We start from the raw sequence: 25,416 nt of genomic DNA on the forward strand, positions 1-25,416 counted from the left end.
TGAATAAAATAATAAATAAATATTTTAATTCACGCAAAACACTGTTTTATATTGTATATAGGAATGAAATAAAATTTATTCGAAATCTCTCGCTCTATTCTAAGAGATTTTCCTTATGAAACAAAATGTACACGATACCTTCACAGAAAATATAACTCCGATGTTGCCCAAATGTAGTGTACGGTGATTACCTTACACCTAGTTTGTTTATACTGTTAAAATGTTATGAGTACCGCGCCGCGACCCTGTTAGGGAATTTGATTAAGTAAAATTACACGGATTTATTGGTACTAAAGTAATTATTGACAACAGAGCGCGATGCGTCGCATCGTGAGTGCAAGCGTCAGCATTATTACTAAACAATACAAAATGTACGGATTTGTTCGTACATGTAGCTACATACTAAATATTTAAATTATTATGAATGAAACTATACTCTTTTATGAAATTGGTGATAAAATACAAATAAATTGTGATAAAGATTTTTAATCTATAATATAAAAATTAGTCGGGTTTTCCTTCCTGACGCTATAACTCCAGAACGCTCGAACCGATTTCCACGGTTTTGCATTCGTTGGAAAGGTCTCGAGCTCCATGAGGTTTATAGCAAAGAAAATTCAGGAAAAAAATTAAGAAAAAAGCAGAAACAGAAAATCATTGCTGGCGAAACGGAGTTCGCCGGGTTTGCTAGTCAAATATAAATAACAAGCAAGTACTGGATTAAAAGACAAGGTTCCCGTCAGGAAATTTAATTAAAAAAACGATTTTATGTCAAAGAGACCTAATGTCAAATTGTTTCAGAACATTTCTTTTTCGGTGAGCTGTCAACGTTGCCAAACGTTTGATTGCAGTTCGCCTTTTTAATCCAAGTTAATCACCTTGGAATAGTTTGAAATACGTTAATTTGTATTTTAAAAATACAGCACAATGCCGCCTAAGTTCGATCCTAATGAAATTAAAATCGGTAAGAGTTCATGTCAGTGAAAAACATACCGGTTTCTGAGTGATGGTGTTCTACAACTTTGTGTGTGTATTTTTGCAGTAAACTTGCGATGCGTCGGTGGAGAAGTTGGTGCCACTTCATCTTTGGCTCCTAAAATCGGTCCTCTTGGTCTGGTGAGCATATAATTTATCTATTTACCTCCTAACCTAGAAGTTTCGCATGGCAGTCCGAATACCAATTCCATACGATCGTACCGTTCAATATTCAATCAATGGTACAGAATAGAGACAACTCAATTTATTAGATAAAGATAGAAAGCTTATATCTCTTTAATTTTCATAATATATGATAATTAGCGAGCTCAAATCGATTTTCTTGATGTGTTGAGAAAGTACAAATTGAGTGGTCTCGTATACAAGTTGATCATCCTGGGGGGTGCCTCCCTACCAGGCGCGTCCTTCCGGGTGGCGGATGGAAGGAACCCGCGACTCAGGATAATTTCCCTGTCGCGGCTACTCCGAATGTCCAATAAGGAGTCGCGGACCAGGCAATGTGACTGCCATGCTTTCTAGGTACCTACTCACAGATGGAACTGAGTAAGTTGCACATACATATATTTCCATAGCTGTAATACACGGAATAATGAACAATGTGTTTTAAAAGGATCTGGTAAACAGGTACATATTTGTTAAAGCAAGGGATATTATCACCTTTACTACTTGTCAACATTGTTCAACTTGTACATAAATGTCTTACTAATATTTATTTCCACACACAGTCCCCCAAGAAGGTTGGTGACGACATTGCCAAGGCTACCAGCGACTGGAAGGGTCTTAAGATCACCGTGCAGCTGATTGTACAGAACAGACAGGCCCAGATCTCTGTGGTGCCATCTGCCGCTGCCCTCATCATCAGAGCACTGAAGGAGCCCCCACGTGACCGCAAGAAGCAAAAGAACAGTATGTTCCAAGTCTTTTCTGCAACTAAAATGTTCAATACAGCTGTATCTGTACTTTACTACTATATATCTAAAAAAAAAGAACCGCCATGCTTGTTACAAACTTCCAGTAATATGCAACTACCTTTTGTAATGTTATAAACAGTTGCACAATATTAGGAAACTGGTTGTAGTGTCATTTGCTTTTTTACCAATATTAAAATTGAAAACAGCAAGTTTTATGGAGAAATTGCAATATACTCCTATGTTTTCTGATTATTGTTTTTTATATCATCAATTCTGTAATATTATAGTTAGTTACTTAGAATACTACTGGAAATACTACTAGAATATACTGGAAATTATTATAGTTAGGTACCTAGAAATAATTTTATGTCACTAAGCTATATGCATATGATAAATAATTGTTCTATTCTCTTTCCAGTCAAGCACAATGGCAACATCACCCTTGAAGATGTTATCAGCATCGCCAAGACCATGAGAGCCAGATCAATGGCCCGTTACCTGTCCGGCACAGTCAAGGAGATCCTTGGAACCGCACAGTCTGTCGGCTGCACAGTCGAGGGCAGGCCTCCACATGACCTCATCAATGACATCAACTCTGGTGCCCTCACCATTGATGAATAAACCTAACATCTAAGTTTAACTAAATTGTGTTTTATTTCCAACTTTCACCACTGTACCATGTTTTTCTGTTCAGTGATGAACTTATTTTCAACTGCATAACTTCTAATACCTACTCTAAGTAATAAGAAACTTCTTATTACTTAATCTAAACCACATATTTATTATCATCTGGGCTGACAACATACAAAAAATTAGCGAAACAGGCCCAGTAATCAAGCCAAAAAGTGCATTATTTTCTTTGAGCTAATTTGAACACTACAAATACGGCATTATAACAGCCGCGCCGCATGTCCGTAACATTCCTGGACCAAGATACAACATTTCAGCTCTAGTGGTCATACATGAAACCAATCCCACAGAATTTAATACTTAATTTTATTATCTATTTTGTTTGTAAATACAATTATTTTATTTTCGGTTTTCGTTCAAATATTTAGTAGTATTATGCTTCTGTGGACAAGCACTAATTACAGTTTCATTAAATCATGAGTTATCTCCATATTGTATAGTATGCTGGACTTCACAGCTAAACTTCACTTTTTAAGGCTTTATTATTCCTGCATAGTTCCTGTATTTGGATAAAAAAGGAATAGCTTATACAATCGCTATTAGTACTGTAAAATCTGAAATAGCCCATTTCCCCTATACTTTTATACTCTGCCATTTCCTCAATGTAATACGCACATATTCCTTCCGAGAGAAATCACCCTTGTGCTTGGATTTGGATGTGTAGTGTTTATGGATAGAAATAAGGGTGAATTTGTTGTTACATTAGAGACATCGACTCTACGCTGATCTAGTATCGAATCGAAATCATAAGGAGCAAATAGTATTCGTTAGGTAGATACGGTTGGTCATTGAGACGTTCCGTTACGGGCAAATGCAGCAATCAGGGAGGCAGTATAACGTCGTACTGCTCAAAATAGGAGCCCGTAACATGTAGATGTCTCTAAGCCCGCTGACTCCCCTTTGAGTGCCACTATAGTTACTGTACGATAGGCACAGTGGTTGCTGGATGAGCAATTATTACTACTACAAAGCATGTCACAAGTTTGATTCCCGCACGGAACAAATCTGTGTGATTGAGAAATTGTTTCGAGTCTGGGTGTTCGTACGACGCAATAGAAAATATTTTTTTTAATAGCTTGCAGCCTTGATGCGTTTTTGGATGTCCGAGTGATCTGCGGCCTCTCCACAACCTATAGATCAGTAGGTCCAAAAATTATATAGGTAAGTTAAAGTCAAAGTCAAAATCATTTATTTCAAATAGACCAGGAAGGCACTTTTGAACGTCAAAGCAAATATTAATAACGTCTGTCTGTCGGTCAGTCCTCTAGTGAAGCTATTTGCTCGTTCCAAAGTGTAGATTCCTATGGAGAAGAAATTGTAAGGGAACGTCGTCGGTTTGACGTTTGTCGAACTGTCAAATTCAATTGACAGGATAAGACAAGCGTCACTTCCGCCCACTTCCGCTCCAGACCGCACCGCGACCGGTGCAGGATATCGCTTTTGAATCGTATCTCTTTATTGTTATCCTTTGTAGCCAGAAATTGGTAATATCAAGCATTGTATTTGTGTTAGTAATATTAAAACCATTTAGTAAGTTGTAGAGGTGGTTTCATTCTCCTTACATCAGAAGTGGGATTCCTACCTATTGCATATCCACGTGCAGTCTTTAATTATCAATTTCTGGCTTCTTGATTCGTGGCGTAACTAGTGACGGATTACTGTGTAATTGCGTGTAACAATGGGCAAACGTGATCGTTCACGCAGTGGACCTCACATATCCCGAGGAGATCCGTGTTCGAGGAGTCGACACCCATACGGCGTCGGCATCGTAACCGTCTCGCGCGCAGCCCGCGAACTCGGAGTAATTCAGTGCTACGTAACTCCTTTCAAACAATTCTTATGAGGCTAAACGCGTTAGAGGATAGATCTTCGTTAGGTACGTCGTCTAATATCGAAGTACCACCATCAAATTGTGATTCGACAGAAAAAGTCGTTGAGGCAATTCATTCTTTAAAATATGGCGGAACACGTGATTTTTACGTCTCAAATTTCGACCCGAATATACACAACGTTGATGCCTGGTTTGATGAGGTAGACCGAGCTCAAATTCTTAATAAGTGGAATGATGCTGAATGTTTGTCACGTATCGGTCACTGTCTTAAAGGCGACGCGAAATCTTGGTTAGACGAGTGGGTTACCTACTACGGATCGGTCCTGGAGTAACTTCAAACGAGATTTTAAATCATTGTGTGCGAGAAAGATTGACGTAGCGAACATTTTATACGAGGTCATGAGTACCAATTCTGATAGTTTTGTTACGTATGCTGAGTACGTAAGACGATCATTATTACGATTACAAATTGTTAAAGGGTTAAGTGACGAACTAATTAGCGCGATCGTTATGCGTGGGGTCAATGAACCTAACTTAAAAGCTGCTGCTACAAATAAAAATCTGAAACCGTGTGAGTTACTTAATTAATTATTTTTCTACTTTTGTAAAACCAGTCGGGAGTAAAAATGAAGGTCGCGTAAATCGAGACTGTTCACTCTAAAGAGGCTGTAAAATTACATTACTTAATACAGACCTGCTCAAAATCCTACACTTAAATGTTTTTCCTAAAGATGAACCTATTATCGCTATCTTTGAAACTGATTTAAATACGAAGGCACATACTGATGCTAGTAGTTATGGTTACGGTACTTAAAATCTTTCATAATTAAAATTGTCACATCGGTGCATATAAAACTATTGGATTGATCCCAAATCACTTTTGGTTAAGGAACCATGTCTTAATGCTTTTGTGATAAAGTATATGGCATATTGTTTAGCTTGCATGGCTAGTAAGTGGATTCTTTAAGCACCATTACAACCCATTACTTCATGGCAAAAGCCAGAAGTTGCTTTCATACCTAAATTAAGTTGCTTCATACCAATGTCCTGGGTCCTCTACTGGAATAATAGCTATGAGCATGTTCTTGTTCTGGTTGATGCTTTTTGTAATTGCTGTCTTATTTACCTACTGTACAGACAGTATTCTTATGAGCTACAGAAAGCATTTATAAATGCTATCTCCTTGTATTGCACTCTGCATCTTATAGATGCTGATTGTGGTTGCATGTTAGAATCAGCAAACTTTGTAAAATGGGGTAATGATTTAGGATGCTCCATTCACTACATAACTCTTGAGATGTATCATGCCAATGGTCAAGTGGAGCGGTGTTTGTACTCTTTTCAATATGTTAAGGGTTGAGACCTATAACAGGAAGAATAAGTGGTCTGAAGAGCTGTGGCATTCGCAAAATGTCACCAAACAGGAAACTACTCAAGCGTCTCCACTCAACTTTTTGATTGGCATTGGAGTGTGACACAGTATGCTGAGCACCTCATGTTTTCCAAAAGGAAGACCTTGCTATTGTCATAACCAGATCCTGGAATGCACGGACCTTATAGGGTCACAAGAATCTTGAAGAATGACCGAAATGAGTTGAAACTTGTTGCTGGGGCTTATGGAAAGGTAACTTTGCTGTGTTGCAGTTCATAGTGCCCTGGAATGGCGAATGGACTCCTTTGGGTGTGCTGCTTTCTTTGCATGTGAGTACTTGCTGAATGGCTAACCATAGCTAGTTTTGTTGAATAACTAGGCCTTGTGTTATGTCTAGTCTTGCTTAAAACCTAGACCTTGTGTTGTGTCTGGTTTTGTTGAATTACTAGACTTTATGTGTTATGTCTAGTTGGATAACTAGACATTGTGTGCCATGTTTAACCTTGCTTGAAGTCTAGACCTTGTGTATTATGTCTAGTTGGATAACTAGACACATTGTGTGCCATGTTTAACCTTGCTTGAAGTCTAGACTCTAGACATTGTGTATTATGTCTCAAGTGCTCAAAAGAGCCCCTGAAAGTGGTTAATAACACTTGTGTTGGGGTTGTCTCGCTCCTCCCCAGTTTTGATATAGTATCGAGACATTTAAAATACATGCATAACTATATAACATTACAATCAATAGTTATTATAATAATCAAATTAAAATAATAATAAAATAAAAAACAAGATATACAAATTTAAAATATTACCAAATTAAAAATTCGAATTAAATAATGTACAATTTAAATATGTCTATGCAATCAAAGATATCATATAAGAATAGTTGGATAACTAGCCCTTATGTGTTATGTCTAGTTGGAAACTAGCCCTTGTGTATTATGTCTAGTTGGATAACTAGCCCTTGTGTGTTATGTCTAGTTGGATAACTAAATAACTATGTCTAGTTGGATAACTAGCCCTTGTGTGTTATGTCTAGTTGGATAACTAGCCCTTGTGTGTTATGTCTAGTTGGATAACTAGCCCTTGTGTGTTATGTCTAGTTGGATAACTAGCCCTTATGTATTATGTCTAGTTGGATAACTAGCCCTTATGTGTTATGTCATAAGCAATCAGCCCTTGTGTGTTAGATTGGATAACTAGCCCTTGTGTGTTATGTCTAGTTGGATAACTAGCCCTTGTGTGTTATGTCTAGTTGGATAACTAGCCCTTATGTATTATGTCTAGTTGGATAACTAGCCCTTGTGTGTTATGTCTAGTTGGATAACTAGCCCTTGTGTGTTATCTAGTTGGATAACTAGCCCTTGTGTGTTATGTCTAGTTGGATAACTAGCCCTTATGTGTTATGTCTAGTTGGATAACTAGCCCTTATGTGTTATGTCTAGTTGGATAACTAGCCCTTATGTGTTATGTCTAGTTGGATAACTAGCCCTTATGTGTTATGTCTAGTTGGATAACTAGCCCTTGTGTGTTATGTCTAGTTGGATAACTAGCCCTTGTGTGTTATGTCTAGTTGGATAACTAGCCCTTATGTATTATGTCTAGTTGGATAACTAGCCCTTGTGTGTTATGTCTAGTTGGATAACTAGCCCTTGTGTGTTATGTCTAGTTGGATAACTAGCCCTTGTGTGTTATGTCTAGTTGGATAACTAGCCCTTATGTATTATGTCTAGTTGGATAACTAGCCCTTATGTGTTATGTCTAGTTGGATAACTAGCCCTTGTGTGTTATGTCTAGTTGGATAACTAGCCCTTGTGTGTTATGTCTAGTTGGATAACTAGCCCTTGTGTGTTATGTCTAGTTGATAACTAGCCCTTATGTATATGTCTAGTTGGATAACTAGCCCTTGTGTGTTATGTCTAGTTGATAACTAGCCCTTGTGTGTTATGTCTAGTTGGATAACTAGCCCTTGTGTGTTATGTCTAGTTGGATAACTAGCCCTTGTGTGTATGTCTAGTTGGATAACTAGCCCTTGTGTATTATGTCTAGTTGGATGTCTAGACCTTATGTGTTATGTCTTGTTGTATATCTCGACCTTGTGTATTATGTCTTGTTAAATAACTTGACTTTGTGTGTTATGTCTTGTTGAATAACTTGACCTTGTGTATTATGTCTTGTTAAATAACTTGACTTTGTGTGTTATGCCTTGTTGAATAACTTGACATTGTGTGTTACTTGTTGAATAACTTGACCTTGTGTATTATGTCTTGTTAAATAACTTGACCTTGTGTATTATGCCTTGTTGAATAACTTGACCTTGTGTATTATGCCTTGCTAAATAATTTGACTTTGTGTATTATGCCTTGTTGAATAACTTGACCTTGTGTGTTGTCTTGTTGAATAACTTGACCTTGTGTATTATGCCTTGCTGAATAATTTGACCTTGTGTGTTATGTCTAGCCTTGCTTGCGACCTAGACCTTATGTTGCTTTGTATATGACTAATTATTATTGCAATAGATCATTTATTATCTCAACAGGACTGGAAATCTTAATATTTCTTTTCAACAGGACTGGAAATCTTAATATTTCTTTTCAACAGGACTGGAAATCTTAATATTTCTTTTCAACAGGACTGGAAATCTTAATATTTCTTTTCAACAGGACTGGAAATCTTAATATTTCTTTTCAACACTTGCTTGCCACTTAATATAGCTTGGGATGTGTTTTTATTCGTGCAGATCCTTCCGATGACAGAGGTGCTGAGCACTCCAGTCTTCGACGGTGAAGAAGTTGGTGCAACAACGCCTGTCGAGGACGCCAGTGTGTCAGGAGAGGCCGTGTAAGGGAACGTCGTCGGTTTGACGTTTGTCGAACTGTCAAATTCAATTGACAGGATAAGACAAGCGTCACTTCCGCCCACTTCCGCTCCAGACCGCACCGCGACCGGTGCATTATATCGCTTTTGAATCGTATCTCTTTAATTGTTATTCTTTGTAGCCAGAAATTGGTAATATCAAGCATTGTATTTGTGTTAGTAATATTAAAACCATTTAGTAAGTTGTAGAGGTGGTTTCATTCTCCTTACATGAAGTGGGTCATATGGTGAATTTACTGTGTTGTGGTTTCAGTGGTGCATGTCACAGACTATCAATGGGTTCGACGATGTTAAGTTTGAGGCAGCAAGTGTGCTGGCAGATCTGTTTGAGGCCCAGGGCCAGCCATCACTTTCAAAGCCCATTCTACGGAAGGCCATTGAGTTGTCTCAGCACAGTGTGTACTGGCACTGCAGGCTAATATTCCAACTAGCAGTGAGTATTGCATGTTTGTTGTTCTGTCATTTAAATAACCTTTTGCTCTTTAAGGAATGTTTATTACATTATCGGTGCTACTTATAAATGGTTAGATAAACAGTAATGTTGTTTGTGAACCTAATCTTAGGTTTCTAATACGTTTGTTGCAGTAATATGACAATTACTGTGTAATATTTCTCTTTATTTTAGATATTTATACTAATTTGATTTTAAAATCTCCAAATTATAATTGCCAAACAATCATATGTTTGAATGTTATTGTTTTGTGTCAAGTTTACATTAAGTTATTATCATAATGAGATGGCAATAATTATCTTCAAGTAATTGTTTTATCAAAGTATATGATTTATAATCAGATATTATTTATAGGACTTATCATTTGTTTATATCAATTTGAATATTAGGAATTAATAAAAATTTTTTATTAGTTACTTAACTAAATAGATTCATGTATATAGTTATTCAAATTATTTCTTAAAAGACGGATAAATTTCTTGTTATGTAAAGAAGTCTTTATAAAAAATTAAAATTTTGATTGTTTTATTGATTGACTAACAGTAAAAGTACAGGTTAAATATAGTTTTTAATTTCTATCTAGTGTTGGTAGCTGCAATAAAAATGTGATACATGAGAGTGTATTCTAAGCAAGTTATAATTTACATAACTAATTAATGCTTATAATAAAGCAAGAAGCATTTAGAATATGTACTTGTTAATTTTTAAAAGAACTTTTTGAACATAAAAACACATTTTTTATTCAAAGTAAGGGTTGGTGGAGGTTATTGAATTTAACACCTCCCTTAACATTTCAATAATAAAACCAATAAACTTTTCTATGGAAAATAATAAATTGGTAATGTTGTTTAGCCCTTGATTTTAAATTGTGTTTCTAAATGTACTTATACCGGGATTAATGTCAAATCTTTATAAACAAACCACAAATGGCACTTTTCTATGATTTTATTGTATTTTCAATTGGCACTGCCACTAAATTGAGTGAAAGTTAAAGTCAAATTTATTTATTTCAAACAGCTCAGGAAAGCACTTTTGAATGTCAATGCAAATATTAGTTAGTCCTCTAGACTTAGAAATACTAAGTTGAGCAAGGCCAGGAGTGTGGCCACATACAACAAAATAAATGGGATGTAATGCACTCTTGTAGAGACAAGAGTGGTTTGTTTACAAACATTTCTTATCAATCTTGAAATAAGAAGTGCAAAAAAAAAACTAATTGTGTATGCAAAGGAATGAAAGTGATGATTAATGAAATAATTTATTTTCAGCAAATCCATGCCACTGAGAAAGAGTATGAAGTGGCAAGCAGTTTGTTAGGAGTTGGAGTTGACTATGCACAGATATCAAATGTGGCCTATACACGCGTCCTTTTCTTACTCAGTAGGGTTATGGTAAGTTTATTTATACATATATTTCAATTGTGATTGGCTCTATACATATATTGAAACTATGTATGTACAAGTTTAAAGTTGTGAATGTAACATATTATTCTGTTATGATATAGATCTGTGTGAGAGACAATGTGTTTTCTATTATATCTCATGTACCAGCAGACAAGAGGTTAATAGATAAGTTGAACACTTAATAAAGAAATGTATAGCGAATTGGTAAAATATTTAACAGAAATTAATGTTTAATGTTTTGAGAAAGATTGCTTGCTCACAATTACGATTAGAACCGTTCACATTATTTTGTAGAAAAAAGCTCTACTGATTTTACTAGCTTGGGCGACATTACCGCGACGCATACGCTGCTTATGAATATAAATCCCATTGTACCTTGAAACTAGTAGAGCATTTCTCAAATAGCTCACTTGAGCAAGCCATATTCTTCAGTTTACATAGGTATAACATAGAAATTGATGTTATTGTTTTATTGCAGCTGTTGTTAATAGACAAGAGGATCACAGAGGTATTACCACTCCTGAACCAGGCTGGTCACCTAGTGGACGCATGGAGCGGCAGCCACCACCAGAAAGAGTACCTCAAGGTGTTCTTCCTTGTTCTACAGGTAAATTATTATATTCTTTGAGTCTTCCAGTTTTGTGAATGTTTGATTTTATTGAGCAGTCAGACTGCTTTGTTGGTCAAGTGGTAGCTAGTGCGAGTGATGGATCAGGATGAACTTCGGGCTATTTACGGTTTTTCTAAATTCTCTCAGTAGTAGCACGGAATCTGGAATTGTGCCCAGTATACGGCAATAGGCTCACCCCCTATTACATGAAACTTATAACGTAAATGGGCGTACAGTGGAAAAATGTGTATCTCTGCTTACCCCTTGGGGGATAAAAGGCGTGACGATATGATACGATGATTTGATAGGCTGATAGGACAATTATTAATCAGGAGATACTTATTCTTAAGTCACCCAAAGTGTTACGCGAAGTTCATAAAGTTCAGCCCATAATCAACTCTCAACAGTACGAAATACAAAGTAGACTTTATAAACATTACAAGTAAATAGTATACAGGAATAAAGACCTGTAGTTTTATAGTTTGTACCTCATAGCAATTAATGAAACCTTCATTACATCACCGTGGCTACAATACAATGGACTTATTAAAACATGGCAAGGTTAGCTATGTAAGGCGAGCGTTAAAACCATTTTAAACAATGTTTATCATAAACTAGCTATCATATGGCGCGGCTCCTATTGATAGTAGCGTGATGTTGTGTTATGTATAGTCTTTCTCTATAATTGGACTCTAACATAAAAAATAAATAATTCGAACCAGTAGTTCCGGAGAATAGCGTGTTCAAACAAAATCTTCAGCTATTATAAAAAACAAAAACAAAAAAAAAAAATACGACTTTTGCCCCACAGGAGAAAATCATATGATTTTCTCCTGTGTCGTGGGTGCGTTTACAGACAATTTACAAGTTCACATAACATAATCACCATCACCAGACCCGAAATAACAATTTGTGGATCACACAGAGTTGCTCCGTGCGGAACTCGAAACCGCAACATGACGTGCGGCAGCCGGCCAAACGTAAAACAAAGTCGTATTAAGCCATTGGAACGTTAAAAAACATCTCTCCTGATTGGTTTTGATATCATCATAGCATACATATTATTATGCGTTAATCATTTAAGCCAAGGGGTAGGCAGATGTGCACATTTTAAATGTAACATTATTTTTCACCAATTATTTTATGACGTGAGTCTCATGTATCAAGAAGTGATTCCATTGCCATAATTAGGCACGATTCCAGTTACATGTACTACTATTGTGCCCGATTCCGACCACTTGACTAACTTTCATAGGCAATAGAATTTGACCCTAGTCTACAAGTTATCAGTGACCTTAAATAATGTGTTTGTCGGCAGGTGTGTCACTACTTAATGGCCGGGCAGGTGAAGAGCGTGAAGCCGTGTTTGAAGCAGCTGCAGCAGAGCATACAAGCTATTATGGCGCCGCAGTGGCCCGACGATGACAGTAAGTATTGTTTACATTATTTTCCTTCGTATTTTTGTTTTTTAATAATTTTAAATGTTCATTAACACATACGTTTAAGTTTTTTTAACATTAACAAGATAGGCTTTATCAAAATGAGATTATGATTACTTAATTAATGATTTAGATCACAAACTGCAGAAATAGTCGCTAAAATAACCAAAACGAGATACGAAATATCGAATCGAAAAGATCCGTGGAACTTACTTCTTTAATGTCAATTTGAAAAGAGTTGGATGTCACATAATTTTTTCTTATACCATACTCATCTTAATTTGTCCTACAGCTGTTTGCGGCAGCGTGCAAGGCGAGTCGTTCGTGTGGATGTCGCGGCAACAGCTGTACGTGCTGGTGTACCTCGTCACCGTCATGCACTCCGCGCAGGCCGGCTACATGGAGAAGGCACACAAATACACCGAGAAAGCGCTCGCGCAGATCGATAAGCTTACCTGTAAGTCGCTAGTCTTGATACTTAAATTGATTATTATTCTCTTTTTGATTAAGTGGTTGTAAGTGCAAAGGCAAATTTTTGACATTTTGTTTACATCCTTTTAATGTGTTGCATTCCCCATTATGTTCAGTTCTTTATAGCCTTATTAGGAGCATAATTGCCATTATTTTAACACTGTGATTACATTTACAGCAAAAACATGCGAAAAGGATGCTTTGGGTAACGAGAAGTGTGAGAGGGAGGAGAGGGAGCGAGTCCGGAGCCGGAAGGGCGCGATCTTGGCGTGGCGCCTGCGCATGGCGCTGGTGGAGCACGCCGCGCTGTGCCGCCTCGTCGCCGGCGGGAAGGCGCACGCGCTGCACGAGATCGCGCGCGCCGCGCATCTACTCACACAGGCGCCTGAACGTTAGTAGCGCTCATAAATACCTAAAAAGTCACTACATATCTCCAAGTCACTTCCAAATCGGCTGATTTGAAGCAACTTGCATCCAGCCTGTAGTGTATTCTCAAAGTAATATTATGGTGATATAACATTTTGTTCGACTTGCAGCGGCGACGGCGGAGCTGCACACGCCCCAGCTGCACTGCCTGCTGGGACTGTACGCCATGTCCATGAACTGCATGGACGCCGCCGAGGCACAGTTCCACACTGCCATCAATGTGAGTACTACGTAATAATAATGGCTAAAATTATTAGTATGATTCCACACCAGACTGTGACAGTCCCGGAGCTGCGGACTGCCTACCGGGTAACAGGGGCTCTAGCTCAATAAGCAGGAGTAGTTTTTAGTTAGTAAGAGTTTGACACTTACTCTCGCCTTGCCCAAGGCAGGAGAAGTCATTTGTTGATTTTTCCTCATTAAAAAAGCCTGTGTCGACTACTGTGCTATGGGCAATCTCTACATAATCATTTCATGCTTTCTATTCTTTGTTTGCAGATGTCACAAGAAAGAGATTTATGGATGTTCGCGAAGCTCAACTTGGCGATTGTATATTTACGAGGGAGGAGAGACAGTGAACTGACCATACTCATGGAACAGGTAAAAACATTGTTCTCATATTAACTAAAATTTATATTCTGTATTAACCTTTAGTCTCCATTTCTCAAAGACTTCTCTGGTAAGCATATCATGTGTTTGATAGTGGATTTAAAAATAGTTTATAATTAATGTCATATTTATGTCTAGGTGAGGCCCGAAGCGCTACCGGCGTATGCGCACGGGTTACGAGCTGCCTCCTACTACGTATTGGGACTGCAAGCTTTCTTCCAGGCTCGGTATAACGAAGCCAAGTAAGTCACCTCAGAAAGATTCCTCAGAATGTCTGCTCGATATCGACGTTATTGATTTACTCATTGCTATTTGTTTCGTGTAGGAGGTACTTGCGTGAGACGCTGAAGATGGCGAACGCCGAGGATCTAAACAGACTGACATCGTGCTCCCTCGTGCTGCTGGGACATATCTTCCTGTCCATCAACAACTCTCGCGAGAGCATGAACATGGTCACGCCCGCCATGCAGCTGGCCAGCAAGATACCCGACGTGCACGTGCAGCTCTGGGCATCTGCTATATTGAAAGGTACTTTTTTGGCTTATTGCAGAGAAATGTTGTTGCTCATCCACCTCAAATTTCGCGTAAAATCTAACACTCATTTGATGTTTAGACTTGTACCGGCTGGCGGGCGACACGGAGCGAGAGAACGAGGCGTACCAGATGCACTGCAACTTCTCCCAGGCGCTGCTGAAGGACCACTTCCAGGCGACGCAGCTGGCGCAGCACGCGCTGGTGCAGTGGACGAGCGGTCCGCCGCCGGCGCTGCCGCCGCCGCAGCCCTAGTGCGCGTGGGACTGCGCCGGCCCCGACCCGGCGCGCGAGCGCTCTGGTACTACACTCAACCTTAAGATCACTGTCATCGGCCTAAGGGGGACCTATTCCCGGCAGTGATATTCCACGCCAGTGACTTAACAGATGTTCATAGTGATAGTGCGGAACCTTGTGACGTGTGCGGACGTTACGATCTGATTATAACGAGGATACTGCGCGCGTGTTAGTGTGACTGTTCCCGTCGCGGGGCCGAGGGGATCCGACTAACCTAGCCAGTAATTAATAGGTAAAGCTTGATTTATACGGTCAATTAACATCATCTTCATTGTACATCCTCACCCTTGGGTTTATCAGTCACGCTGTGGTTAGGGTTGTAGAATACGGCAATTAATATTGCTCAATTGTATCCCCTCATTCCCCAAATGTCATGGAATATTTAGATAAGCTGTGAAACCAACTGCTCCATTACATCTCTTTGAAACATTGGTGTAACAGTTGCTTGGTTTCTGATGGGCTACATGACACTGGATCGTCTCTGAGTGATTGTTGAGTTTGTATAAAGTTGTGACAATAATATCATATCAGACTAGTATGTGTCTGGGTGTACCGTGGGTACACCGGCGATGTCGCGACACCAGGTATTGCGGCACTCGTCCTGCTACTATCGTCTATATTGGTTCTCATAAATGTCTGATCTCATTCATTTATCATCATCACATGTGAAGCGAGCTGAGGGGAAGTTACCGTAATCAGTATCAAATTAACAAATGACATTTCTATTTAATGTTTTTTTATGGGGTTAGATACAAAAGGCAGTGTCAGTACTTGTCAAAGTTAATATGGCTTGTAAGCATTTTGTTTACAATTTGTAAATTAATTGCTGCACCTACTTAAGTACAATTATGTGACTGCCTTATTGAAGATAACTGTTAGGATTGAGCATGCAGCTGATCTTCAGTTTTCTGAATATACTTTAAATTTTCTTTTTGTTACTTTCTTTTGTAAATGTTGTGAGAGACAGTGCTTTACTGCCACTATAAGTATAGGTACATGTGCAAAGTTTGTGTAAACAGTATGGTATACTGTTTTGCCGTCCGAGAGGCCCAGCTACACACCTGCACATGAAATTAGTGGAGTCTAGCACAAACAGTTTGTACTGTGACATTACTATTCACCTTTCAATGGTTTGCCATTTCAACAAAACAAGCCTACTTTAAAAAAAGTAGTATTTCTAGTAGTTGGGCCTTAATGTGTACATGCTTGCTTATATGAATATTGTTGGAGCCTTGATAAATGCAGATGATACAGTAATGAATAGTTACATTGTTGGTGTTCCCCTGGGAGGTGAAGGGGCGTACTTGGAGTGTATAACATGCCTGTCACTTGATTAACCCTGGAAACATAGACGACACGCCAAAGGAGAGAGAGCATAATAAATTGTCTTATTTTGCACAATACACAGTTGAATTGTGGACAAATTTCGAAGTAAACGTTTATGCAGATAATATGGACTGATATATAAATTAATTGTACATAATGTGTCAAAATATGAACTTGAGAAAGAACAAAATGTCTCATATTTATTATTAATTATATTAACATTTATTTTATTAGTTATTTTCCTTAGTATCTTGTTAGGAGTGAGTGGATGTTGTTGATATGCTGGTTAATTAATTTTATAGTAGCATTTGATTGTTGTAGTTGGTCTCAATAGAGTGTTTCACCATAGTACATAGTGTCACAATACTGTTGATATCTTTCCATGTTCATATTATTTTTGTAATATACTAGAGACAACTGTTTTCCTTATCCCGAAATGATTCTATTGAGATTAAACACGACCGACCTCTTTAATCACACAATCTTTCGTAAAAACAAAATGGAAAGAACTCTGTACACATTTTTTATTTTATAGTAATTCCCTTTCGAACAGTTAGATGTGGCCTTAGACAAAGGGTACATTTGCTGTTGTTAATATGTAAATAAAAGTTGAATTATTGTAAATAATAAAATTATAAAATATATGTTTTTTGCTATATTTCGTCTATTATTTATACCATTTTATTGAAAATATTTATAAACTGTTGTATGTTCGTCGTATATTTAATCTTAGCTTATCCTAGCAAGTTCCTAATTGAAGTTACAAGAGTATTCGCTGCAGATGGAGGTCTGCCCGCCACTGGGCTCGCCATAGTGCGGCGGGTCGGGCGCCACGTTGTTCCTGCGGTAGAAGGTATGCTTCAATATTAAGCTTCGGCCAAAGTTCACGTCGCGCGCCTTCAACCTAGCTTGCTTCTGCTGCCAACCGTAATCCCAACTCGTAGCTACGCGGTAGAGAAATCTGCAAGAAAGTTAATTATTATTTCAAATAGATCAAGACCGACACTGCTGCGCAGCGTGGCAAGTGGAATTCACGTTTGCACAGTTAGTGCAGTAGCTGGATGACTCGTCGCTGTACCATGTGTCGTGGTTCGATTTCTGCCTTTGTGTTGTTGCTTCACAAATTGTTTCGGGTTTGGGTGTCACGCACATCTGAAATTGTGTTTGTGGCGAAATGTGGCAGTCGCATTATAATATTAATAAGTGCACTTGTTCTCAACTGCCAGTAAACAATTTATTATAAAAAAAAAACAAAATAGGCGTGCCTTAAACATTCACGACATACATCCTTCCATCTCGCAGCGAACAAATCTCACTCTGGTGCGGACGTCAAGAGAGCATTGATCATCGTCAATGAACGAACGAGTGGAGAATTTGCATACAATACCATACCCTACTTGATGACTAGATAATACTAACTTATCTTCCGGTGCTTTTTTGTATCTCTCCTTCAGATATCTATTGGCAGATCCTTTTTCAGTGCTTTTGTGCAGTATATCGAGAACTTCCTCTTCTATCGGGTACATCACGGCGTCTATTTCAGTCGGTATCACACGCCGCAGCGGCACCACTGCGGGCGGCGGTTGAGGCGCGTTTAATCTCTGAAATTAATTTAACGATAACATGCTGAGTTTGTTTCGGTATTTGTTTTCATAGTAGTCCAATAGATGAGTAGTCGGATAAGCCGGTAAATGAGTAGTCGGATCATCTGATCGTAAGCAATCCGGCAGCCTAAGGACGCACTCGAAACACCAGAGGCGTTACTAGTTCGTTGCCGGACTTTTGGGTGTCAGAAATTTAAGGGTTGTTGGGGAATTGGGATTGAGGAGATTGGGGAGGGGGTAATTGGGCCTCCGGTAACCCCATTCACACAAAGCAAGCGTTCTTTCTCCTCCGGTCGGGCCGGCCCATTCTTGCTGAACCATGGCTCTCCCACACTAGTAATCGAACTAAATAAATATATGCAACAAAGTACATATTACCTGCCAAAATACATCCTAAGACTATTGTCTAATTGCCTCATTTGTCGAGTGGCGACAAGAGCGACTGCCAATCAAGGGGTTGGATTCCCGTGAGAAGCAAATCACCTATTAAGTTTACCGACTATGAGAATGGAATTCTACCCGGTAAGTAAGTACTTATTAGGTACATGTTTCTTTTCTACATACACCTGCGTACTTCCTGACTAAAATGCTTAATCTTAATTAAGTACGGACCCGCATAAGTTCCTCAGCAAGCGCAATGGATGCGTCGATATCTCTCTGCTGGTTTTCCTTGGCTGCTTGCAGCACGTTCAACAAGTTGTCCATGTACCATTTTCTGTTTCGGCGTTCTGATCTTTTTGCCGCATCCGCGAAAAATGCGTGCGCCATGTTTGAGTGATCACTTTAAATTTTAGTCCGGAATATTAGCAAAATTGTTGTTACTTGTTATTTATTTAATTGTGGTGTTAGTTTTTGTTTACACTGGAATTTTGGGTTGACATTTTGTAGGGTTGTTACTTGTTAGTGGTTAATTGTCATATGTGACTTTTATATTTTTCTGGGTGCACGACCACAGGTTAATTTAGTGCATTATGAAAGAATATAGTAAGAATACGGAGGTCAATCAAAGAACAAGAACAAAACATAAATATTATTGTGATCATTTCTATTCAAAAAGCGTAGCTGAGTAAAATAGAATATACACTTATATAATAGGATAATAATAACTTGCATTAGGTACGCAGCATAGGAACCATTGTTAGTATTCTGCAGCACAACTTATGAACTTCAATAAAACAAAAGTACTAAAGCTTAACATTATATTATATTTGTAACATAAAATAACATATAGTACTCTCACACAATAAAATAACAGGAATGTATTTACAGATATAGGTACACATACAGGAACTATACAAGTTAGTTTTGGCTGTGAGATCGACTGGCTTTCCTGCCCATTACGGGGCTGCCTCCCATTTGTCGTAGCAAGCCTCGAAGGCCCTTGGCTTCTCGGACCCCACTCTCCAGTTGTTCTGAAGGCACGGCGCAGAAGTCATCCACCAATGGTAACGGGCCACTGAGTCGCTCTGAGTACTGAGACAGTCGCGACTGATGACCTATTGGCGACGTCTTCTCTGTTTGTTGTGGCTGACTCTGAAAATAAGGAATTTGGAAATGAATTAAAGTATTGTGAAGAAGTATGTGTTCTGCACTCTTTAAAGGGCCATAGAACTATCACAGAGAAAGCCTATAAGGGCAAACCTAGTCAAATACTGTGGCTCTGTTAAAGGACAGGAGTGTTGGAACAGAGTTGTTTTAGTGATTCAAAACCCGACTTTCTCACCCAACCCAAGTCAGGACAAATCATTTAATGAATTTGTATCCACATAAAATTACTATATCCATGTATAAATCAAACACTAGGCTTCAACAATTACCTTCCCAGACACAGCAGCCAGTTTGTCTTGGAGTCTCTTCACCATGGCGGCATCACTTTCATAGCTGGTCAGTGTGGGCTGCGGCATGCACTGGAACACAGTGGCCAGGAGGTTGTGTAGCGACACCAGCACACTGTCCTGCCATGCTCTTGTGAAATACAGGCTGAATGATGGGTTCTCTTCTGGTTTCTGGATGAATGGCAGCACTAAAAATTAAAATGATTGTGCTTTATTGGGTTTCTTTGGAGTTGGATAGGTTTTTTTTGGATTTTCATTGTAAGTAGTAGTTTTCATCGTAACTAAATTGTTACCTAGCTTACCTCAAGCTTGAGAATTCTAAACTTTATAATAAGAATTTATTTATTTATTTATTTATTGGTTTGTCTACAATTGTTACACATACATTTACATTAGGTATACAAGCACAGATGTTAATAAATAGCCTTTGTGTACAATATTACTTGACAAACACAACATTCACAAAATACATGGATGACAAGTTAGTCCACTATTAATTATCAAAATATTATCCTATATAATAATACCTACAACTTATACTATTATTTGCTGATCTTACGGACTTGGTTCCTGTATGCATTAAGGGAAGCACCAAACATATCTAGCTTACAGTCGAATTTATTAAAAAGCCTACACAATCTGGGAACTGGGGAATTAGTGCCTAAAACTGTTTTTCGTCGGGGTGGGTAAAATAACTTAATGGGTTTCCGCGGGTATTTGTGGGGTATATTAAAGTTAAATTTCGAAACAATTTGTGTACAGTCAATTAGATTGTTAAAAATCTTGTACAAGAACAGGAGATCGAGAGCGTCCCTACGCGTTTCTAGCATTTTGACATTAAAGAATTCCAAACGTTTAGCGTAACTTCGTACCCTCTTAGCTATGCCTTTAGTAAAAGCAAGATGATTCAAAAAACGCTTTTGTATACGTTCTATCCTGAGAGTGTGTGTCGCGTAGTGAGGACGCCAAACAACCGAGCAGTACTCTAAAACACTGCGAACGAAGCAGTTGAACAACAATATCTTCGTTTTAGGCTGGGAAAAGGGTTTACCGTTGCGTATGATGAAACCAGTAGCTTTTGCAGCTTTTTTTATTATCGCGTCTATGTGGGGAATAAATGTTAATTGTTTATCAAGAAGTACCCCTAGATCTCTAACAACTTCAACCTTGTTCAAATATTGGCCGTTCATATTGTAATTAGACTCAATGAATTTATGTTTTCGAGTAAATGTAATTTGGGAGCATTTCTTAACATTAAACTGCATATCATTCCGGTCACACCATTCCAAAAGCCTGTTTATATCTTCTTGAAGCAATTTAACGTCCGAAAACGACTTGATGACTCTAAGTATTTTCAAGTCATCAGCAAACAAGAATGCCATTGTATTATTCAAATAGTCCGGTAAATCATTTATAAAAATAGTGAACAATAACGGGCCCAGGTGTGATCCCTGTGGTACTCCAGATGATATTCTAAAGATATCTGATTTATACCCGTTGGCCACCACGTAAAAAAATCTTCCAGTCAAGTAAGAAGAAAGCCACTTGACAAAGGAACCCGCAAAACCATACGAGATGAGCTTATCTATCAGTACCGCATGAGAAACCTTGTCAAATGCCTTACAGAAGTCAGTATAGACTACATCTACCTGTTCATTATTATCAACTTTATCAATAACATGTTCAATGAAAGACACTAGATTACTACAAGTAGATCTACCGGCTATGAATCCATGTTGATGGTTCGACACAAACCGTTTAAAGTAACTTTGAATTAATGGGCATATCAATGCTTCAAAGACCTTGGCAATAGCACACAGAATTGAGATTGGCCTATAATTACTTACCAACTGATCGTCGTCACCTTTGTGAATGGGAACAACTTTCGCTAGTTTCCATTGTTCCGGGAAAACACCAACACAAAGCGATTTATTAAAAATTATGTTTAGAGGAATCGTAAGTTCCTCAGCACACCGTTTAATGAATATAGCAGGAATTTGATCGGAGCCTGGGCCCTTAGTAATGTCAAGTGATTTTAGCTTTTTAAAGATGTCTTCCTGTTTAATATTAGCCAAAGCAAAAGAATCCGAATTATTTATTACGATCCGTGAATTAATATGTTGACTACTAATGGATGATTGATTCTCTGAGGAGTAGACACTTGAGAAATAGGATACAAACATATTACAAACATCACTACCATCATTTGCAGTAGTTGATCCATCAGTCATAGTAGCAGGGTAAGATTTCGAAACACCGCGTTTGTTTTTTATAAATGTCCAGAATGACTTTGGATTAGCTGAGATGTGTTTTTCTATTCTATTTATATATGTCTTATAACACTCTTTCGAAAGTTCATCACACTGCTTGCTGCATGATTTAAAAGCAATTTTATCCATGGGGTTTTTATATTTATTATACCTTTTTCTATATTTATTTTTTTCACGTATTAGTCTAATGAGGCCATTACTAAACCAAGGTGGGTGTGAATTTGTGTGTATGAAGAACCTGGGAACATTCCGCTCAATCGTTTGATTGACGACATTGTAAAAGATTTCGACTAAAGTATCGGGGTCATCTATGTCAGAAAAAAGATCTTCCCAGTTAGTATTTCCAAGGTCTTCTTTGATAGATGAATAGTCAGCCTTTTTAAAATTCAACCTCGACGCTTTATGTAATTTTAGGAAATTTTGTGAACTGTAGCGCAACTGAATTTCAAGAGGAGGATGATAAGGGTCTATTTTACTCAGACACTTGGGAGCCTCTGCAACAGTACATTCCAAGCTATCAACAAGAACCAAGTCCAGGATCTTATTCTTAACGTTAGCAACATTGTTACATTGCATAAGATTATTCAAATGTGTAAAGTCAATAAATGTTTGGTTGATTTTGGTGTTCATGGCTGGTGGTGCAGGAGTGCCAGAATCTGTAGTGCCATTCACAAAACTCCAATCTATGCTACTCAAGTTAAAATCTCCAATCAATATAGTATGTAAATCTTTCTTATCCGATACCATGTTATATTTATCAAGAAAGTGTTCCAAAATATGGCAATGCACTGGAGGCGGTATGTATACTGCACAGATCGCAACCTTAAGTTTGGGAGTCACGCTTACTGTCACCCACAGATCCTCGCAATCGCTTTCCCAAGTACATTGTCTATTAGCAGTGAAATTCCTGGCAACAGCTATTAAGACACCACCTCCATCTTTAGCTTTGTGAAATCCTGATGTTTCTCTATCGCGTCTAAAAACCTTGTACCTGCTGTCAAAAAGTTCACTACTAAAGACAGAATCTTTAAGCCAAGTTTCTGTTAACACTAGAATATCATAGTTAGTACATGCCAAATCTCTATAAAACTCATTACTCTTAGATCGCAGTCCTCGCGTATTCTGGTAATATATATTTAGACAACTGAATTTTACAAATCAAAAACAAGAAAAACTTTCAAAAATTAAAAAATTAAAAAAAAAAATTATGTTAGCATGTTTAAGGACTTAATATCTCTTACAATCTTATTATCAGAACCTTCATTTTTTTTAACGTAAATGCGCCCCCCTCGTATCCACACGTATTTATAACCCTTTTCTTTGGCCTTAAGACGAGTAGCTGCGTGTAATGCTTTAATACTTGGACTCAGGTGCTCGGTGATGTAAATGCCAGATTTTTCACCATCAAATCCTAAATGTGAAGTATTTAATTTATCCGTAACAGGTTTTGATTTGTTGAAGGTTATTGATGCAGCTAAGACTGTGTCCCGGAATCTCGGTGTATTAAATTGGACAACGATTGACTTCGGACGATTATTTGAGTTATTTTGCTTCATTATGCGCGTGCAGTTGACGATATTTTCATCCGTTATATCACAATTTATAACCTTGCCCAACTGTTTAACAATGTTTACCAAGTTTTCATTGCTCTTTTGTGGGACACATTGTATCTCAATATTGTTAGCCCTAGCATGATGCTCTAGATTATTAATACGTGTTGACATGACCTGTACACTTGTTGTCAGCTTATCGTTTTCATCCTGTAAGGCCTTCATTTTTTGCGCAGTAACCTCGTTCTCCTTTATTATGTCATCATATTCATTGCTTAAAAAGGCAACGGAATTCTTTAAACACTCAATATCTTCTCGCATGACGCTGAGTTCTTGATTTAATAAGGCACGCATGTTAAACGTAAACTTTTCAAGCAAGGATTCCATTTGTGATGCTATCACTTCCTGGATGATGGTGCGGACACTCTCCTCAGTCAGTGATGGATTTGATGCACTTGGCGGGGAGTCTAGTGCCACTCTCTTGCTGGAACGTGCAGTGACATTCGTTTTAAATCGATTTGGTATTTGACCCTTTTTATTGCTTTTGTCCAAACAAGATTGGCAAGACCACTGTGACAAATCGCTTGTGGGTTCAAGTTCCAAACATTCACGATGAAAATTTTTATTACAAATTGAACATTGAAGAGTACTTCCACCCTTACTCAACAAGGTACAGCACTCCCACACAACCTTTGGATCATTCATATTCAAGCCAGGTAAATAATAAAAAAAAAGTTAAAGAATAATTAACTTTACGGCAAAAGTATGCACAAATAAAGGCTCACGTAAGATGTTCGTGATTATTTAGTAGCAGCGGCACACTAATAAAGGCTTACTGACTCACGGTAGTCGTCACTGTCTCGGCTCACAACGTAATTCTCGCGACCAAAAGGTCTTATGTGCGCTGTATACGGCGTCGCTTACGCGTTCACACAAAACATCTGCTTATAAACGTTGCGCGGGTACACTCCACAATAAACTCACAGATTTCTAGTTTTGTTTAGTTGAATATAGGCGAAATCAGTTCAGTTGTGTAGTTATTCTACAACCAATCTATAGTACACTATTTTATCTTTATAAGTTAGATTAGCACTGCACCATATTATGACTTAAAACCACTGTTAAACTTTTTTATCGGCGGAGCGCCACAAACACAACTTGTCATTTGATTTTTGTACCGACTGTGTTAATAAAATGATTTACAATGTAAGATCAGTTTTTTTTCTTATTAGAAAATGTTTATAGTCAAAATTAAAATGGAGTACCAATTTGCAATTGATTTAGTAACTAGTTTTATCTTTCTAAATATACAAAAACAAACTATAACTTACTGAACCAGTCTCTCCACTCATTCTGTCCTTGGAGCTCAGGTAACATTTTAGATAAGAAGTCTGTGATCCTCTCATTTCGTGCGCCACCGGTGCTCTGCGCTGCTGTCACTAAATATAACTTGTATAGACTGTATTCCAGTTTGCGCACGGCTATAACAAACGAATATATGGCGATGTACTAAGGGCAATTCAGACATTAGAAAGTACGATTACAGATCAGATTTATTCTTACCAGGTTGAACATGGATCTCCAATTTCGAGAATACAAGAGTGTCAAGGTGCGACCAATAGTCCTTAAATCCGTTCAGGTCGGAAACATTAATATAATGCACAATTTGTTCAACTATTTTATCAACCCTAAAACCTTTGTCTTTATCAGCCTTCAAATCATTGTCAAACGCTTTCACTGTTGATGTAAATCCTCGGTAAAGTAGATATTCTCGGACTAATTCATCAACAAATTGTATATGGGCCATTGTCAGCTGGGAACTTTATTTATTTATCAAATCAAAAGAAAACAATACAAAGAAGCTGCCCAGTGATTTTGTTGACAATCACTTTTGATTGACGTATTGACATTAGTGCA

At 38.0% G+C, this 25,416-nt stretch overlaps 4 protein-coding genes and 1 long non-coding RNA gene across 5 annotated transcripts; 3 read left to right on the forward strand and 2 right to left on the reverse strand.

The window, feature by feature from the left end:
* The first annotated feature begins 792 nt into the window (after nt 1–792).
* Nucleotides 793–2,552, forward strand: LOC118266354 (60S ribosomal protein L12). The gene is made up of 4 exons (XM_035579770.2): nt 793–964; nt 1,043–1,116; nt 1,722–1,902; nt 2,326–2,552. The coding sequence occupies exons 1-4, from the start codon at nt 928–930 to the stop codon at nt 2,526–2,528; spliced, it is 495 nt and encodes a 164-aa protein (XP_035435663.1). The 5' UTR covers nt 793–927; the 3' UTR covers nt 2,529–2,552.
* Nucleotides 2,553–3,919: 1,367 nt separating this feature from the next.
* On the forward strand, nt 3,920–8,862 carry LOC118280840 (uncharacterized). The gene is made up of 2 exons (XR_007705398.1): nt 3,920–6,052; nt 8,541–8,862. It is a non-coding gene; the product is annotated as an uncharacterized LOC118280840 (long non-coding RNA).
* Nucleotides 8,863–8,891: 29 nt separating this feature from the next.
* LOC118266352 (MAU2 chromatid cohesion factor homolog) lies at nt 8,892–16,898 on the forward strand (the record flags this gene model as incomplete). Its single annotated transcript, XM_050695081.1, has 11 exons — nt 8,892–9,110; nt 10,397–10,519; nt 11,010–11,138; nt 12,460–12,568; nt 12,873–13,037; nt 13,230–13,442; nt 13,588–13,697; nt 13,976–14,077; nt 14,225–14,328; nt 14,412–14,614; nt 14,700–16,898. Coding segments are annotated over 11 exons (1,650 nt in total), but the record flags the coding sequence as incomplete, so codon positions are not given.
* On the reverse strand, nt 16,883–18,749 carry LOC118266355 (uncharacterized). Its single transcript, XM_035579772.2, has 3 exons — nt 18,457–18,749; nt 17,660–17,841; nt 16,883–17,201 (listed from the first exon to the last, which is right to left on the reverse strand). Exons 1-3 carry the CDS (start codon nt 18,610–18,612, stop codon nt 16,991–16,993), a joined length of 549 nt encoding a protein of 182 aa, XP_035435665.1. The 5' UTR covers nt 18,613–18,749; the 3' UTR covers nt 16,883–16,990.
* A 280-nt stretch (nt 18,750–19,029) lies between these two features.
* Nucleotides 19,030–25,399, reverse strand: LOC118266356 (WD repeat-containing protein 91). Its single transcript, XM_035579773.2, has 4 exons — nt 25,063–25,399; nt 24,831–24,980; nt 19,662–19,867; nt 19,030–19,377 (listed from the first exon to the last, which is right to left on the reverse strand). The coding sequence occupies exons 1-4, from the start codon at nt 25,304–25,306 to the stop codon at nt 19,144–19,146; spliced, it is 834 nt and encodes a 277-aa protein (XP_035435666.1). The 5' UTR covers nt 25,307–25,399; the 3' UTR covers nt 19,030–19,143.
* Between the last annotated feature and the right edge of the window lie 17 nt (nt 25,400–25,416).

Source organism: Spodoptera frugiperda, chromosome 7 (genome assembly GCF_023101765.2).
Source record: "Spodoptera frugiperda isolate SF20-4 chromosome 7, AGI-APGP_CSIRO_Sfru_2.0, whole genome shotgun sequence".
Taxonomy (NCBI): domain Eukaryota; kingdom Metazoa; phylum Arthropoda; class Insecta; order Lepidoptera; family Noctuidae; genus Spodoptera; species Spodoptera frugiperda.